The sequence below is a fragment of the Zeus faber genome, assembly GCF_960531495.2.
Source record: "Zeus faber genome assembly, chromosome: 8".
NCBI classification, from domain to species: Eukaryota; Metazoa; Chordata; class Actinopteri; order Zeiformes; family Zeidae; genus Zeus; species Zeus faber.
In genome coordinates, this window is record NC_137195.1 from 30,076,639 (window position 1) to 30,096,150 (window position 19,512).

At 43.8% G+C, this 19,512-nt stretch overlaps 1 protein-coding gene across 1 annotated transcript in view; it reads left to right on the top strand.

The window, feature by feature from the left end:
* The window catches only part of vps13b (vacuolar protein sorting 13 homolog B), a 410,620-nt gene that overhangs the window by 154,398 nt on the left and 236,710 nt on the right, over positions 1–19,512 (top strand). Inside the window, exon 20 of the mRNA XM_080006210.1 lies at positions 17,542–17,645. Coding sequence (XP_079862336.1) covers positions 17,542–17,645 — 104 coding nt within the window. The remainder of the gene's footprint in view (positions 1–17,541; positions 17,646–19,512) is intronic.

A 19,512-nucleotide genomic window follows, 5' to 3' on the forward strand; every position in this document is an offset into this window, starting at 1 on the left:
GCTTCGGTCAAGATCTTGAGTTTGCCCGCGGATACTGAGCCCACTGCTCCCTTTGGATGGATTAAATGCAGAGGTCATATTTCTCCACAGGGATTAAGACGGTTTATTTTCTTGTATTCTAAATAAAACCCATCTTAAAGCCATGCTTGCGGTACTGGAGTTTGTCTGTACTTTGGTCTCCTGTCCACATTTCAAAGGACTCGTCTTGGAACTGAGCACTCTGGGCACTCTCTATAAGACCTATGAGACTGAGCCTGAATCCTATTCTGGTGTGAGTCTTCACTCATGTTTCAAACCAATTAATCTTGAGTGTACACCGATCTGCCACAATGTTAAAACCACCACTAATAACCATTAATATTGTATAGGTCTCCCTCGTACAGCTCTCACCCATCGAATCATGGACTCCACAAGACCTCTGAAGGTGTCCTGTGGTATCTGGCACCAAGGCGTTAGCAGCAGATCCTTTGTCCTGTAAGTCCTCAAGTCTTGTAAGTTGCAAGGTGGGGCCCTCATGGATCGGGCTTGTTGTTCCAGCACACCCCACAGATGCTCGATCTGGTCGGACCCTAACCCCGGCCATCTACATGATGTAAAAAAAAAAAACCATGATTCATCAGACCAGACCATCTTGTTTTATTGCTCCATGGTCCAGTTCTGATGCTCACGTGCCCATTGTAGGCGCTTTCGACGGTGGACAGGGGTCAGCATGGACACTCTGACCGGTCTGCGGCTACACAGCCTCATACGCAGCATTAACCTTTTCCGCAATTCTACAGTAGCTCTTCTGTGGGATCGGACTAGATGGGCTAGCCTTCACCCCCCATGCACATCAATGTGCCTTGGGTGCCCATGACCCTGTCGTCATTTCACCGGTTGTCCTTCCTTGGACCACTTTTTTAGGTACTAACCGCTGCATACCAGGAACACCCAACAAGACCTGCCATTTTGGAGATGCTCTGACCCAGTTGTCTAGCCACTTGAACCCCTCAAAGACCTGGTATTGAACGCGTCTTGCTTTCGGAGTCGAAGACTGCCTAAAGCAATATTAAGAGGAAATACTTTAGCGTTGGAAAAGCATCTTTCCAACCACACATGGGAGTGATACCTTGGCTCAAGGCAGGAGGAGGTAGCAGATACGCCATTCCAGCAGTGTGACTCCTTTGATGTGTGCGGTTCTTGGAACCGTGGAACTGTATGACTGGTTACATCCTCCTTGCAGCAGCTGTGTGTGTGTGTGTGTGTGTGTGTGTGTGTGTGTGTGTGTGTGTGTGTGTGTGTGTGTGTGTGTGTGTGTGTGTGTGTGTGTGTGTGTGTGTGTGTGTGTGTGTGTGCCCGCGCCTGCGGGTTGTGTATCTCAAGACACATGCAAACATCCTTGAATTCTCACACACACACAAATGCAACTTGTATACACTTCAATATGCCCATCTGCAAATGCTTAAAACAACAGGTACATAAAACAATCTCTCTCTCCCTCTCTCACACACACACACACACACACACACAGAACAGAGAACATTCTGAATCCATGCTAACTTGCATAACTTGTCACATACACACACACACACACACGCTTCCACTCTCGGCACCATGGGCTAATGTGATGTGCAAGCTGCCAGTTACTAGAGGTGCTATCACCAGCTCCCTACACAGCTGAGATAGCATGTGTAGACATAACAGCTCAGATGAAAGAGGGAGGGAGAGAATGTATGAATGTTGCGTAGTGTGGGGAGGAGAGCTGCAAGGGAAGGAGGTGCTGCGGTTTGATATCATGTGTTGCATGCTTTGGCCAGGCAGTCATCAGTTCCGAAGGGGGAAAATTTTCTCTGGGCAAAGTAAACTGTCCACAAACCCAGATGGATGGGTCCCCACGTCGCAATGCCTGCCTGCACTCCCTCAATTTATTATTCTACCATGGGCCATTGGTGGTACAGGACGTCGAGGACGCCCCCACCCTTCATTAGAAAATGGAGTAGGGGGCACCCTCAGCTCAGCACCACCACTCTTTCTCTCTCTCACCCTCCATATATTTATATCGCCCTCCTTCTGTCAGCCTCCAGCCTCAGGCACGTGCGTTCATTAACCCTGCGTGTAATTATTTTTGTTGCACTGTCATATTACTGACATTTCAACTCGGGGGTTCTTCAATTAGGATTAACCTAAACCACACAAAATCACACTTCACAACTACCCCCCCCCCTTCTTTTCTTTATTTTTTTTTTAACAGCAGCCCTTGTTGCCTCCAATTTCAGTCAAATTAAAGTTCTTTGCCTGTCCCTCTACTCAGGAAAACAAGTCTGACCAAGGGCCTTTTAATGTGAAGGTTTCTCTCTCTCTCTCTCTCTCTCTCTCTCTCTCAGAGCATTCATTAATCTCTAGACACTGTTGCTAAACGCCTGGATCATGCAGGTGGTAGCATCCGCTGTAAAGAGAACTGCTATCACACAAATGGTGCCTAGTTTGAATTGCACTGAAGCTCCTCTGCTGCTTCAGGATTGACAGTACAACTGAAGCCACTGCGACTTTCACATTATCAGGGTCTACTATGCTTACGATTAAATATTGTTGAAAAGCAACTGTACATGTAAAATGTAGGAGTGAGGACATTTGTCTATCTGTATTGCTCCCTCTTTATCTCACTCTGCCCCTCTGGTTCACAACCCTTGATCTGGCCCCCAGGGCCTATAGTCTCGCCACAGTAGTAATAAACAGTCATCACTTGACATTAGGTGTGTGTGTGTGTGTGTGTGCGTGCGTGCGTGCGCAAAGCAGTAGTTCTAGCGGTAGTTATAAACTCTGATGGCTTTGAGTTGTCCCGGGGGGGATGAAAAGTGCCTCGCCGTGTGTGGCTTGACCTTCGGTGCACAGCCAACCCCCATCCCTCCTCCTGATGCGTTCACTCAGATAAACACGTGGTAAACACAGGCAGAGCAAGTGGATGTGTGTGAAGTCCTAGCACCACTCTGTTCCCCATGGGGCATATACAAGGCCCTTAAGATGAAAGGAGCCCTCCCTGGCGCTGTTAGACACTAGAGACTACCGAAAACTACCCCCTCTGACTCATAATGAAAAGCCAAGGAACCATCTTCCTAAAGCTTCCAAGAATATTAAAACTGGTCATCTTAAGGACCAGCGGTCCCCAGGACTTATAAACAAGCAAACTTCAACTCTGAATTAAAGAACTTGCAAACATGTCACAGTCAGGCAGTCCTTTCCGCCGCTTCTGCTTGACCCAAGCAGCAAAGAGTCTTCACAGTCAGCTAGGTGTTAGAGGGTTAAGTAAGTAAGGAAGGAAGGGGCTCCAATGAAATACAATTTACCCTGTTGATAGATGCAGACTCTTGGTATGCTCTGGTTAACGGTAGGTGTGTAAGGTTTTTAATGGTGCATTGAGCTTTAATATAAGCCTGAGGGTTTACCTTATGAGGTATTTTTTAAAGCGACAAGGTTTTGGCCAGTATGCTCGGTTAACAGCGTAGCTCAGTATTTCCCTGTCAGGTTAATGTATGAGGAGCCTATGAGCAGTGTGGCTTGGAAGCACACACCAGGGCTCCTGGTCTGCATTCTTGGGCTGTGTTGAGGTTTAGGTAATGCTACTACACGGCTTACTGACCAACTATGGTTCAGAAAAGGAGATTCCGCCGCAGCAGTTGCTGGCAATGAAAGCGCCCCTGTGCTCATTCCAAAAAAATATATATAAAAATAAAACTCCCGTAGAGAGATTATTGTTTTGGAGATAACGCCAGTGGTGAAATGACGGTAATACTCCCGGTCATAACCGATTTCGACTCAAAATGGCTCCAGCGCTCCACGTTTTAATTCCCTAAAATGGTGTGGTTTGTTAGTTTGACAGAGCTTTAAAAAAAACAACTTAAACTCCAGAAAACCTCACTTGCCCGTATCCCTGTGGATTTAATGAGTCTAGACAGAATATTGAAATATTGAAATATTTATACCAAAATTTCTAGGGAGATGTTCATTTGGGACTCATTGGGATCATTTTGGCAATTCTCCGGCCTGTCACTGACTGCCAACTATGTGTCTACCGTTTTAACCCCTATTTTCATTACCGTGGAGGCATGTCAGGCAGGGGGAGATGGATTGTTGGTTGGCTGGCCTTTGGTCAGTCCCACTAGCAGTGGTCAATCACTATTTCATTGATTCACAATCTCTTGGCAGTCTACTTCAGCAGCACATAGCAGCATGACATTTCCTGTGTGTCTCCAGGCAAGTGGTCCCTGTGGTTTCTGTGCCTATACAGGTAGAATGCGGATGACATTGTGTGCTAATTTTCAGTGATTAAGACGACGAAGAGATAAATGGGACCCTCGAGGCCTGCCCCCCCCCCCCCCCCCTCCCCACTTCTCCCAACCCTATCTCCCCTCCTCTCCCTGTTGTCTTGTAATCAGCTAGGCTGAAGAGGCTGAGGTATGTTTAGAAGAGCTTACTCATCACTGTTTTAGTGCCACGGTTTTGTTAACAGTGGGCAGCTGATAGTGGTTTGGAAGCTGCATGTTGCAGGTGGCCCAAGCGTTTTTTTCTTTAGTCTTTTTTTTATGTGTGTTTATGTGTACGATTGCGTGTTTTTGCGTGTGTGCGTGCTTGAGACATACTGTAGTGTGTTTGGCCTTTGCTTGTACTAAACACAGCTTTGAGGGGTAAACAATCCCATCTTATCATCAGCCTGTGTGTACGTCTCTAACCCGGAGATACACACACTCAGTCTCTTGCCATGTGTTGTTGGCGAGGAGTTTTCAAATCGCGGCCTCACTCCTCACTCCCTAATAACAGGCTGCATACGCCAATCGGCTTTTCATCTGAAGCCTTGGGTGAAATGCATGCATGTCCTTGGCCAGATAACATTCTTATCAGTCACTTGGATTCACGGCAAGTCTGATGTAATTTTTGATGTCAAACTGACTCAACCGCTAATATCACAGCGATCTACAAAATAACACAAGCCAAATGAGGAGCGCCCTCAAACAAAGTTATTATGTGCTTGTAATATCCCTTAACAACCTCCCTTCCCATAATTTTGCCCCATTGCCTTTTAATTGGTCTCGCTGATTCATGAGTGAATGCAGTGATCTTTTCCGTCCGCCAGGATAGTCAGCTCATCGCAGCTAGCGATATGGAGTTGGAATGCAAAATGGTTTCGTAAAACATCAGATCATCATGAACCCATTTGACCAAATTGCTAAATGGCTTTAATGTGGAACCACTTAATGTCCGTAAGAAGAGTGATCTGCAGTCTACTGTAGCAAGGCAAGAACAGGAGATACAAGAGAGTGAGCGAGAGGTGAGTAAGGAAGAGGTGGATATTAGCAATCTCTCTTTGTCCCTGTTAACATCATGTATGAACACCTCGGATTGGATATGACAAAGTTTTAACCATGTTGCATTTACAGTTCCAGCTCAAATTACACATTAAATCAATATATTGAGCTTTGTGTTAAATCTCAGTCACTTTTTCCAAATAAAAACGTAGAAAAAAAAGTTAAATTACATCTTGCATCTTACAACCAACTGTGTTTTCCCTCCCAAAACGAAGTCTTGCACCTGTGGACTTGCTTTGTTCCAAATGGACAGGATCACGTGGATGGCGGAAACATCCTCAAAAGATGTTTTCTACCATAGTATATAGTAGCATACATAAAGGCTTCAGGGGACATTTCGTGATGTTCTGCAGGAAGGAGATAAGTCCCATAGTTCTTGGCAAGTTGGATTCCCAAGATTCCCAGGAACCTCATCACTGTAAATGTTCAGTCTGCTGTGAACCCTGCTGAATGGAACTCTTCTTCACTGTCATGGAAGTTTGCATTATTGAACATTATATTGCTCTTTAATAAGAGTTTAATAAGAGTTTTTATATGAATGTTTATCTCCCAATATGGTGTACATGTTCTATTTCTTACTGAGTGTTGGCTGTCGTCCTCTGCCTATGCGACACTTATTGAGGTTTCTCCCCCACATCATAGCTGCTTCTTCTTCTTCTTTTCTCATGGACAAGGCAAGAAAGGGGATGGAAAAGCAACCATTTTTTCGAACTTGTTGACCTGCACCAAATGCACTTTTGAAAATTTCTCAACCTTTGAATATTTAGCTATGGTTATCAACAACACATTCTTGCAATAACCATTTATAGCACTATCTTACTGTCGATTGCTCTTGTCAAATATGATAGAGTAATGTCACTGGGTTATTTTAACTTGCATGTAGATGACTGTTCTGAGCAGTGGAATTTGTGGACCTTGTTACTAGTCTTGACTTTACCCAACATATGTAGAATGACACTCACAACCATGAAAATACACAATTTTTTACAAGAGGTATAGGTGTTGAGATTTCACCTATTTTACGGGTTCGGTTTCTGATCACTCCTGTGCCTTTTTCAAAGTCTCTCTGTATTCCAAGTAAGTATTCAGAGCCTCATATACATACTTATCGCCGTATAGATAGCAATGCTACCTAACATACTTGACTCCTGTAGTACAAATTCTGATTCACTTAAAGTACCTGTAAAGTGAAAATAAAGTAGTGTCCTGAGTTTGTCACACCACAGTACAATGTATAATTAACCACCCAGACAAAATTTGAATTATTAAAAAAAATTGCAATTATATAAATTAGGTTTAAAAATCATGATAAAAGAGCCAATTCTTCCTGCTCTGAGATGGTGAGGGCGTGTCTGCTGAGGAATCTGAAACCACGCCAATTTGCATTTAAAGTGTAATAACATCTAAGCATTTACTCCTACATTGGAGTAACTTCCATGTTTAAATGTTCTTCTGTACCCAGTCCTGTGTGATTAGTTGCTAACCGCCCGGAGGCACCCACGGGAACTGCTTGACATGAGTTCATGGTCTCCCTAAAGACGTCTTTTACTCCAGGTGTTTATTCCCAAAACAGCGCTTTATCCCAAACTCCGGGCTCTTAGTTTGGCTTATTTCACCATTGATGCTCCTTTTCAGACCTGGTGTTTATAGAGTGTTGGGGGAGGGGCCATGCAAAGTATGACCTTGTATACGTCATCGAGTGATGATTAAGCCCTGCCCAAATCATCTGGACCACTCGACAATTCAGTACTACATTGGTCAGTCTTTTCACATGTTTTCAGCAATTACTTTCTCACGTGTATAATTAGTTGAGAAACAAATCACTGAATTCACTTTAAAATCTGAAAAGTCCTCTCACAACAAAAAATCACACTCAGATTAAATCAGAACACTTGTGTACTCAACCAGACTTGGGGGCAGGTGCTATATGACCAAACAAGAGATTTCTTACCTTGCCTGGGTCGAGGGTTTTAAGAAGTATAAACGTGCACTCTCAGCTGCTAGGACAGCATGTTTATCTCACTTGATTCACGATAATAAAAATAATCCACCGTTTCTGTTTGATACTGTTGGTAAACTCACACAGAATACCCCTGCCAATAGCCTCTAAACCTTTTAAACTGCTTCCTGTTTTAAATAGTCATCTTCTTGAATTGTCAGTAAGTCGCTTTCTATATAGGCTCTGTGCCCTCAGCTTTAAAAACTTCCATTATCATAGCTGCTCAAAAAAACTAATATTGATCCGCAAATTGTGAATAATTACAGACCAATTTCCAATCTTCATTTTATGTCGAAACTACTTGAAAGGGCTGTCGCTGATGAACTTACTGCCTACTTATCCCTTCGATACATTTCAATATGGCTTTCGGTTGCATCATTCCACTGAAACTGTCTTGACCGGAGTAGTCAATGATCTACTATTTACTGTTCATTCTGATTTAATATCATTGTTGCCATTTTTTTACTTGAGTGTAGCTTTTGACACTGTCGACTACAGCATACTTTTAAGCCGCTTGGAGAGGCATATTGGTATCCAGGGGATGGGGCTTTCATTCATATTCATCAAATAAAACTCAACGTGTAAGCTACAATAATACAGTCTCAGAATGTTCTGAAGTAAAGTTGTACCCCAGGGATCGGTCCTTGGCCCTATACTCTTCTCTATCTATATTCTTCCCCCATGTGACATTATTTGCAAATATAGTCTCAAACTTAATTGCTACGCTGATGATACACGGCTATATGTACCGGTAAAGCCAAATGACCTTTCCCATTTCCTAAAATTAGAGGCATCTCCTTCAGAAGTAAAACATGCATGGGTATGAACTTTCTGCTGATAGATGCTGACAAAAGTTAGAGAAAAACCGAGAAAGTTGTTATTGGACCAAATATGGGCATTTGTTTGAGAATTTGAGTGGTAATATCGATGGTTGTGTTATTCCTGAAAGCTCGACCATCAAAAAGTGATTTTGGAGTGATTTTTGATTCTCGTCTGACATTCCGTTCTTTTATCAATGCTATTACCAAGACAGCATTTTTTTTTTAATCTTAGTAATATTGCTAAAATCCGACCTATTCTATTACTGCGCGATGCTGAAACTGTAATCCATGCATTTGTAGCCTCTAGACTTGATTATTGTAATATCCCTTTCTCTGGTCTTCATAGTTGTGCTACTAGAGGTTTTCAGCCTGTTCAGAATTGCTGCAGCTAGAATCTTGACAAAAACTAAAGAAATTGATCATTTAACACCGATTCTGGCCTCTCTTTACTGGCTACCAGTGCAGTGGACTTCCTCCACCTTACCTATCTGAGAAAATTATACTATATTCACCAGTAAGCCCTCTTCGCTCTCTCGATGCTGGTCTCCATGTCATTCCTCAGTTAACAAAAAATCAGTTGCTTTCAGAGAATTTGCCTACCGTGCCCCTTACCTCTGGAATGGCCTCCCATACATGTCAAAGAAGCACATTGAAATCTTTAAATCAAGACGAAAAATCAACCTCTATTTACTTCATAACAGCCTACCTTAGAACATAGAACTGAGTTGAGTGCATCATCCTTACAAACATTATTTTAACATTGATGTTTTTAATGTGGTTCTTTCATTTTGAGGTTTTTTTTTGTTTTTTTTTTGCTATGTGCACATATCTCTTGGGCTTTGTTGTTATCACTTTGACGTTGTTGTTTTGTTGTGACCTTGTGTTTGCTTGCTGTATGTTTTCTCCAGTCTGTTCTCTGTGAAGTGTATCGGGACCATGCTGCATGGTGATTCTGCACTTTAAATAAATAAATTAATTGATTGATTGATTTACCCATGGCTGAGTTTCAGGCAGAGTGTGTCACACCCACCGCTGGCGTGTGCTTTGAGTGCTGGTCACAATCAGTTTCCAACGCTTACTTTGTGCGTTCATACTTGTATTTTTCAGAATGCAGGTACAATACAATTATGACACATAAGAATTAGGTATGCATCAATACCATTTTTCTTTTGGCCAAAGTACTCAGTACTGTACTCACTGTTGGGTCCTCGACAATCATAATGAGATCACTTAGTGTGAAGAACAAGTGTTTGTTTTAGTAATTGATTTATTGCATTGTCTAAAACAAATCAGAAACAACATGAAATTGTCACTGAGTTCCAAAAATAAAGCACATAAAACTCTGTCAATTTACACAAGATAGCTTTAGATATAACAGCATGTGAGTATGTGAGTACAGTGATTGATTTAGTTCTCGCTGCTGTATCCATCCATCTCAGAGGCTTTAAGCACATGGAGACTTGTGGACAGGTAGAGAGACGGATCAATCTGTCAGACTGGGAACATGCCGGTCAGAAGAACCCCAATACAAGAGTCCCAACTTCCCCCTTTCTGTGGCCCATGACAAAAGCCAGAGAACTCTGCTTGAACCTGCATTGGAAAAAGTCCCGGGTGACACAAGCGATAAGGAGATTTCAACACAAGTTGTGTCAAATCGGTTGGTGGGAAAGGGGCAGCGGTAGTCTGTTATTTCAATGAAGCTCGCAAGCGTCTCTCCCCTGGTCTCGTCACACTACACCGGGGCTTGCTCTCAGGTCACAGTGTGCTGGTGCTTCCATAATGCATGGTAGTGATGCATTGACACAATCAGGCCAAGTCTGCTCGGTCTCTCATTAGGGAACCTGGATCTCCCTGACGGGGGCTCCAGGTTCATGTTTGGTAGTTACTCGGAAGGCTCTCCTTCGATGCGATTTCCAGAGAGAGAATGTGTGTCAGTGCCCGAGTGGTTTTGTGTGCCTGCATGTGTGTTTGAACACGTAAGTGGAGAGAGGGGCTCTCAGATAATTCATAGAAACTGCAGTTGCACTTTGCTTCTTGAGGTTTGAGGCAAGAGATGTGCAACCTCTGGTTGGCTTTTCATCACCAGGGAGGCTAATGTGGATTCATGAAGGTTAGGACAAAAGTATGGGCCGGATGCTATGAAGCTTCTTATCAGCATCTGTAGCTGCTGTTTCACTGCCCCCTCCCCTCCTCCTCTCCAAAATTCCTAGTCTGGCCTCACGCCATGTACCGATGTTCATGGAGGCACTCGCAGTACATGCGCACACACACAGACACAGAATTCACTCAATAACCAGACAGCTTTCGGAATAGTGGTGTGCTAGTGAATGCTAATGAACTTGAGTTTCACAATACAAGAGATATCATGTGTTGCACATGAAACTATATGGTCATTTAGAGTATGATACCTTGGTTTCAAGCCCATCTTGTCTCTATTTTTTTTTCTTCACCACCATTTCTCCCAGCTGTTCTTTCTTTCCACCTCTCTTGTTTCACACACTCCGTCTTCTCTCCACCGTGGCGGATGTCCCTTGGTTGTAGTCAGCTCTTCCAACGTCGGGCTGAATAATGTGCGGAGCCCGCAGATAACAGCCATGAGTCACCAAGCCCAGCACAGCACACAGCAGATGGGGAGGAAACAGGTCTCCGCTCTGGGAACAGGAATAGATGTATTGTTGTCTCTTATTAGATGAGGCACACACACACACACACACAGACACACACACACACACTCACACACACACACACACACACACACACACACACACACACACACACACACACACACACACACACACACACACACACACACACACACACACATTTACAGATTCTCTCGCACACACACCGTTTTCATCTGTGGAGGCACATTCATATTATCACACCGACCCAAGCATTTTATGGAGGCACCCAGGCACATGCACCTTAGACATTCACGTGATCACACAGACACAGTGCTGTGCTCTCACCTGGACTCAGTCGAATATGATCTGGTTCTCACGATCTTGTTTATAGGAAGACTTGGAATTAAATGACAGAGATCCAGGGCCAAGTCCGATGGAGTGCTCACTTATAATGTAGATTGGAGAATGGATTCTGAAAAGAGAGAGGACGCGTAGCCAGAGGGTCATAAATAGGAGGGAGAGGCAAGAGGCACTTTGAGGTTCCCAAGGTGCAGATTTATTCACAGGTGCAAATCAAACGGAAACTAGATACCAAAACAAAAGTAAAAACTGAATACAATTGAACATGAAGGCAACTCACACTGGGAATAAAAATCAGACACAAATCAACTGCTTCAATAGTATTAGATTATCTCCAGTCAATGATCTCTGGGCTCCACCTTCCTCCCTACAGGGATGAGCTATATAATCAATCAATAAATACATATCTTTAATAGTTGCTTATGTATTAAACTCAGTGATCCAACAGGTATTTTGCAAATAAGAAAATACAAAATAAACAAAATAATTGACTATCTGCAAAACCCCCCAGACCTCACACGGCCCGATAATATTGGGTGTGACGTCACCACATTGTCAGAGTCCGCCAGAGTGAGAGACCTTTGAAAACTTAAATGAAATTAAAATAAATGAAAATAAACGAATTTGAAAGAAAATCCTTTTTCTTTTTTTACTTGTTAATTTAGAAAACATGCTCTGTGGAAATTATTACAAAAATAGAACGCTAGACATAACAAAACCCGGAATAGTCACGACAGTGGCGTTACTGATGAGCGATTGAATTATATATTGTTTAGTGGAATAATAAATATTATTGTCACGATCCTGTGTGTGGACTGTGTAACAAGCGGTGCAGTCGCACTTTCTCAATGTCCATTGAGATTCCCTTGTTTCTACCTGCTATTCATCTTTGATTTGACTTTCGGTCTTTCTGCTTTCTTTGCTTCTGGCATTTTTTTTCCTCTTTCTATTCCTGCTCATTCCTTCCCACTGGTTGCATTACACTTCTTTCTTTCTTTCTTTCGTCCTTCCTGCCCGTTACTGTACTCACAGCTACAGTCAAGCTTTACGAGGTGAGCCTGGCCTGTCAACTTCAGGCGGCTCACAATTGGGCAATTGTGACAGGCTGACACACACACACACACACACACACACACACACACACACACACACACACACACACACACACACACACACACACACACACACACACACACACACATACACACACACACACACACACACACACACACTCTCGTACACATACACAGAGGTCCACAGCCGGAGGCTGACTGTGTTGAGAGTGAGTTTTCCTCGGAGCTGAGCAGCAGTGGAGTGGGAGCAGGCTTTCCGTAGGCAGGGGTCTGTTTCCAGTCAGAGCTTCCAGTCTGTCCTTCCTGAACCCTCTGGGGTCCTGTGCTGCCTTGGCCCCACGGCACTGCTGGGTTGCGGCACGGCAGGGGAACAGCCCCACAGGGTGTGGGTGTGTGTGTGTGTGTGTATGTATGTGTGTGTGTGTGTGTGTGTGTGTGTGTGTGTGTGTGTGTGTGTGTGTGTGTGTGTGTGTGTGTGTGTGTGTGTGTGTGTGTGTGTGTGTGTGCGTGCTATACCCTCCCACCCACACATAGCTTAGGTCCTTTCAGTGGTGTCAACAGCTCTCTCTCTTTTTATTACAAATATGTATGTATTTATTTATTTATTGCTTTGTTCATTGATTTGTCTTCCATTTTTTTGTGCTTGTGCCACTGAAATCAGTAGATACCATGTTCTAAAAAAAAGGTTTTTAAAAACTCTCTCTTTCCCCTGCTCTCTCTAACCTACGCACACACACCCAGCAGTAGAGCACCTGTCGGGTGGTGCGTCCCGCTCCAGGACACCTTCGAGTCATGAGCTCATCGGAAAAGCAATTAAAGGCAGCGTAGGCCCCTGCGCACTGGCGTAATGTTTTGTTTTTGCTACTTGGCTTCGAAATTAACCAAAGCTGTCACAATTCATCTGGCTGACACGGGGGCTCGCAGCTATATTTATTTATTTTCCCTGTTGGAGAATCTGGAAGCAGGGTCCCAGGGCGGTCTTCCTGTCCAACAATGAAGCGATTCTATGGATGGGGTGAGGGGGGTGGGGGCATGAGGTGTGGTGGTGGTGGGGGTTGGGGTGGGTCATGGACATAACACCCTGACCCCCCCCCCCCCCGGACTATCTACAAGGCCTCTACCCGATGAGGTTGGGTGATTAAATGACTACCACCTCTCTCCACCCTCCGTCTCGCCTGTAACTTGGTCGGGGATGTCGTAAGGTCGTGGACTGTGTAACCCTAATCAGAATTTGTGAACGGGGAAGGGGTGATGTGTTGACCCCCCACCTCGGTTTATTGAATTTCATGCTCCTGGGGACTCACCAATGTCTCTTCTATTGGAAAAAAATAATAATTTGGCAGTCAGTTAAAGAGAAAAAGTTGTCTGCGTTGTGGAGTGGACTATCTCATGTGTGTGTTTTTAAAATGTATTTATTCTTAACCAGCATACCTCCAAGCACCCGTTTTGTGTGTGTGTGTGTGTGTGTGTGTGTGGGTGTGTGTGTTGTGTGTATGTGTGTGTGTGTGTGTGTGTTGTGTGTGTGTGTGTGTATGCGCGTGCGCGCCTGTGTGTTTTTGAAAGAATTACTTAGGAAGTAAGAAAAACACATCTATTATCATTGTCATCACTTTTCTGTAATTACCCCCTACACCCTGTTAGACAGCAGTTGAACAACAACTAACCCGGCTCCCAGGGTCGGGCAGGCAGTGCGCCAGGGGCCCCCGCTTTCACACCAAGCTGCATGCTTCAAAGAGACCGGCACAGCGGGACAGTAGTGTAAACATAGCGATAAAACAAGTAGCTAATGTAGGTGGACATAAAGGGGGGGAAAAAAGTTTGCGAAATATCAAGGTAAAAAAGTGCAGTTGATTGGTTTACTGAAACATGAATAGATGCATATGAAAACTGTTTCTAAATCGGTCCAAGTGATTCTAATTTCAATTTTGTCAGAAAAGCAGAACGCTTAAGAATTCTGTCATGCACACTAACGGAAAGCGGTAAAGTTTTCAATATTCATTTTACCATAAACATTTTGCAAACTTTTGCGCTTTTCACCAACCGTGGTGTAATGCCCAACCGACGTAGGTGGCGGGAAAGGGAAAAAAAGCTTCTTCTCTTGACCAGTAAGTTCATACAAGCAAGGTATAAGTTTAGATAAACAGGGTTTAACTGTTTTCCTCTTTCTGGACATACGACTCTTTGTCTCCTTGTCTCCAAGTAAAACAACATAGAAATGTTTTGCGATGTTCATGTCTGAGAGAGAGAGAGAGAGAGAGATGAAGAGAGACTTTTGGAGTGGCAATAGAGGTAAATCTGACACTGAGACTTAGGGAAACAGTATGTGTTAAAAACATAGTTTATAATATATTTGGCATCTTTGGTATTGTTACAGTAGCAAGCTGGTTAGGTTTTAGCCTAATAATAGGCATCAAGCATGCTACAACTAACCAGCTAGCTATGCAGGCTAAAAAGGCTAAAATATCTTCTAAATAGCAGTGCAATAATAGTATAGCTCAGGTACAATGACAGTACAAATGTACTTGTCTACAGTCGAGTTTACCCAGTCTCAGTCTATCTTTAGACTCCACCATGTTTGATTTCCATCCCACTATGATGTTGAGCACTTCTAGTGATGAAGATTTTTTGCATCTTCAGAGGTGTCAGGTTCACCAGGAGTTCACCAACTACGAAATTTGGAATGGCGCAAAGAGGCTTGACTTGTCACACAAACTGATGTCATTGTTTGTACCTTCATAATGGCAACGACCATTTATTATTCATTTTTGTCATCTAAAAAAGAAAGTGGCCACTTAACCTACTCCTTTTTTACTTTCATGGTTTAATTTACTGTTTATTCACAGCAAATTGCTCAATCCTTTACCTGTCTTTTTTTTTTTAACTATTCCCTCTGTGATGGAGTTTGGAGCACAATATGTGCTGACGCCATACAAAGGCCACCGTCTGGCAACTCCCAAACTCCATAGTTATGTGTAATTAGCCATTTTATGTATTGTTTTTCTTTCTGCCATTCTTTCTACCTCGATGCGGTAATAACGTAACATAATGTTAAATGAAACCAGTAATGCCCCTTCTTACGTCATGACTAATTTCTGCTGTGTTTTCACGCCACGCTCAGTGGGGTGTTGGCGATGACCACCGGAGAGTCTTATCTATCCCATACTATGCTCATGGCGCCCCAGTCCTCCAGCCTTCGCCAGGGCCTTATTAAACAGCCACAGTGTGGTCGAGGGGTTTTAAGCCACAGCGCCGAGGTTCTAACCACACCACTGAACCACCAACTGGTATGGTGGCCCAGTGGTTACAACTGTCGCAAACTGTTGCCTCACAGTAACACGGTTTTGGGTTCCAGCACGACTTGGGCCTTTCTGTGTGAAGGTTGAGGGTTGGAGAGGTAGAGATAGAGGTTTTCAAAAAGAGGGTGGCAGGGGGCAGATTAGAGGGAGAAAGGTGAAATTGAATCATGGAGGAATTTAAAAATTGGATGGATGGAGGATTTGAAAGGGATGATAACCTTGTGTTCCACCTTTAAAGGAATATGCAAGTATTTTTTTAATAGCTTCGGCACTGTAGTACAAACCATATTTCCTCACCCCCCTAACACACACACACACCCACACACACACACACACACACACACACACACACACACACACACACACACACACACACACACACACACACACACATCCATCCCAGAAAACAGAGTTCACTACTCAGTGTTAAAGCACGGGAGGTCGAGGAGTAAAGCAAACACCTGTTTGAATAATGTTTAGCAGCTCTAATGTGTTCACACGGCAGCCACAGAAACACACGCACACATATTTCACACCTCACACATACACTCAAGGAATATGCACGTACAGAACACACACACCGCTTGCAAAGAAACTTTGCAGCTGTGCACGTTTTTATTTATTTTTTTTATTTCTCGCGGGCCACAAATAACAGAATGCTGTAATACAAAGCAAATGAGAGATTCTTTGTTAATGCTATTCACAGGGGCGGGTTGGGAGACCGAGTCATCTGTGCCAAGACGAAGATCGGAAATGACGAAAGGGAGAAAGGCTGATTAATAGAATGGAAAGGAGGGGGTTTCTGTCCATGCCATTAATGGATTGGACTCTGGACTGATGATGATACACTGCACACACACACACACACACACACACACACACACACACACACACACACACAAGCACGCATGCAAGCATACACGCAAGATCCCCGGGGCTCCAAACAGAACCAGGCCTTCTCCAAAGCCCCGTTAAAGCCGTCGCAAGTCACAGCAGAGCCGCTGGCGTCGTCCACCACCTACGGCCGCCACTCCGGCACATTCCACGGCACACCAGGGACTTGCAGACCCCCACCCGCGGCTAATCCGCCAAGCGTGGGAGTCATTATTGATAGGATCCTGCGACGCATCACCTCAGGACTCTCGCTCTGCGTTGCTATAGATTATTATTATTTAAATAGTAAACCTGACCCGTACCTCCCCCAAACCCTCCGGAGAAGGTCTCCAGTTTGATAGAAATTTATCAAAAAGAAAATGTTGTTCTTGGCCTCGGTGCAACACACCGCTTTGAGCGGCGCAATTGAAACAAACTGTGTGCCCCCCCCCCCCCAACCACATGCACAAACAAACCCCTACGTACCCCCATTCGCCACTCTACAAAAAAAATAAAGGGGTTTTGTCAGTGTCAGTTTCGCTTCTTGCCGATCAGTTGACGCTGATTGCATCAATTTATCCCTTACAGCCGTTATCTCCGTTCCGTGATGGCATCGAAATGACATTATACAACACAGAGTGTTTGCATATTTTCCACGTTACACATCCGCGCATCTCTCCATCCAAATTCCTCCCGGAATTCGCAGAAAACAAAGTCCGATCTCGATACAGCGAGTCTCTCTCTCTCTTATGCTCTCTCTCACGGAGAAAAAAAAAAACGGCATGAGATTTTTCATTTATGGAAATGCCAGTCCCGTTTGTCTGTCCCATCACGCTGGGTGCCAAGCTCTGTCACGTCGCCTCATTAAGCTGCACTTCACTGGGAATATGGGAAACATGGGAACAGCTTTCCCAGGAACATGAAGACAATCACAGAGGATGGCGGTATTCTCCGTGGGGGTGGAAGAGTACATGTCCTAGAAAATCAATGTGGACAACAGCGTACACTTTGTTTAGGCTGTTTAACCAACAAGAGACATGTTCAATGTCTTTTCTTTTTCCATCATACATCTTTTAAGGTTCTTTGTCTTTTTGGGGGGCGCCCATGGTTCATCTGCAACTCTGATCTGATCTCTGGGGTTGTGTGTACTTCCCAGGTGCTGTGCTGCTGCTCAGTGTCCAGGGTGTGGCTGTCAACGTGGATCCAGTCTTCTGTACGTGGCTGCTGCACCAGCCCCAGCGAGTGAGCACCAGAGGCCAGGTCTCTCTCTCTCTCTCTCTCTCTCTCTATCTCTCTCTCTCTTTCCCTCTCTCTCTCTTCCTCTCTGGAATTCACTAGTTCAAAAACATTCTCTTTGGTTTCTCTTTTTCTCCCTCCCTCCCTCTTTATCCCTGCTACCTTTTTCCATGTGTTCTGCTCCCTGTCTTCCATCCAGTCTCTCTCTATTTATTTGACAGGGTCATGGTGAATGGTTATGGAAGTTGAGTGCCGGGTGCCCATGCTTCACACAGACATGCACACGCATACACTCTGATTGCCTCATATATAGCGCAGGTACACTCAATATAGACACATACATGTATTGTAAATGAAAGTATCATATTGTGCTGCTTATAATGGTGGTGGGGGTTATTGTCAGCAAAATCATCAGTTTTTATGCCTGCTGTGATTTGGAATAGCTGTCGCAATGTGTGAGCATGTGTGTTTGTGTGTGTGCAACATGTTTGTCTGCCAAGTTACAGCAGGTGGATAGGAATTTGTGTTCAGCCCTGACCCTGACTGGGTCAGGGCTAGTGTGGGTGTGTGTGCGCGTGTCTGTGACCAGTGTTTGTGTGAGCATACTGAGCCCAAATCCGCTTGTCAGGGTCGTCTTTCAAGGCCTTGTAGATGAAGCCTTCAGCTGAAGGCCAAACAGCAGCTGGTGAAGGACAGGGGGATGAGACTTCCCTCTGCTTAGGGCTAAATGGGGGGTTGAGACACCGACTTGCTTTGTGTGTGTTGTGGTGAAGAGGGAGAGAGTGAGGATTGATATAGAGTAAGCTCAAACTAATGCTGGTTTTCTAAACACATTTCCCCGGTTTATACAGTTTTTTTTCACATGTGCACTCTTGACATGAACATTGTTGGTTAAGTACATTTTGCATTTTTGGTCAATTTAGGTGGACTGTAAAGTGCAGGGGTACTCAGGCCTTTATTTTATTATTATTATTATGATTATTATTATTATTATTATTAATAATAATAATTATAATAATAATAATAATGATGATGATAATGATAATTATAATAATAAATGTACATTTATTTAGAACTATATGCAACTATATTTAACAGTGCAGTGTGATGTAGACAGGTGTGCTTGTCACATGGCTCTCTGACATAGCACATGTAACCAGTGCTTTGAACCTGTTACAAAACTGTCCAGAGACACTGAAGATGAACAATCAACAATAAAGGTGGCCTAATCCAAAAGAGCAATTTTTCTCACAAAAGTTCCCCCATTGCTCTCACAAGGCTGATGCATTTCTCATCAGGCCTGCTAATACCTGTTAAGAACTGGCATAAGCAACTGTTACCGCATAGCGGAGTGTGCTTTGAGATACAAGATTTAACCCGGGCCCGGATTGAGTTCTTATGTCTAGGTGCGGACCAAAGTTTGGATTTTGACTGGCATGAATATTGTGGGTTGCCGGAGACTTTGGGACATCCTATGATATGGCAGACAGTCGAGTTACTGTAGGAGTTAGTTAGCGAAGGAGTGATCGGTTTGGAAAGGTGTGTGTGTTCTTGTGTGTGTGAGTTTGTCTTTACATGTGTGTATGCTTTTTCAAGAGGTTGTATTTGGGGAACAAAAAAAACTAAGGCTGGTTTTCCATTTTCTCTAAATTTGCATTTTTCCCCACATTGAATAACACATGAACCATCAAACTAGTCATATTATATGTCTATACAACATGTCTATGCAGTACGCATGGGTGTCATGTGTATATGATCATGAGTGAATATTTGTATTTCAATCACATACATGTAAGTGTATACACAAGCTATCTTCCATATGTTTGTATGCACAACCTCATCTAGGCTTGGGTAGTGTGTGTGTGTGTGTGTGTGTGTGTGTGTGTGTGTG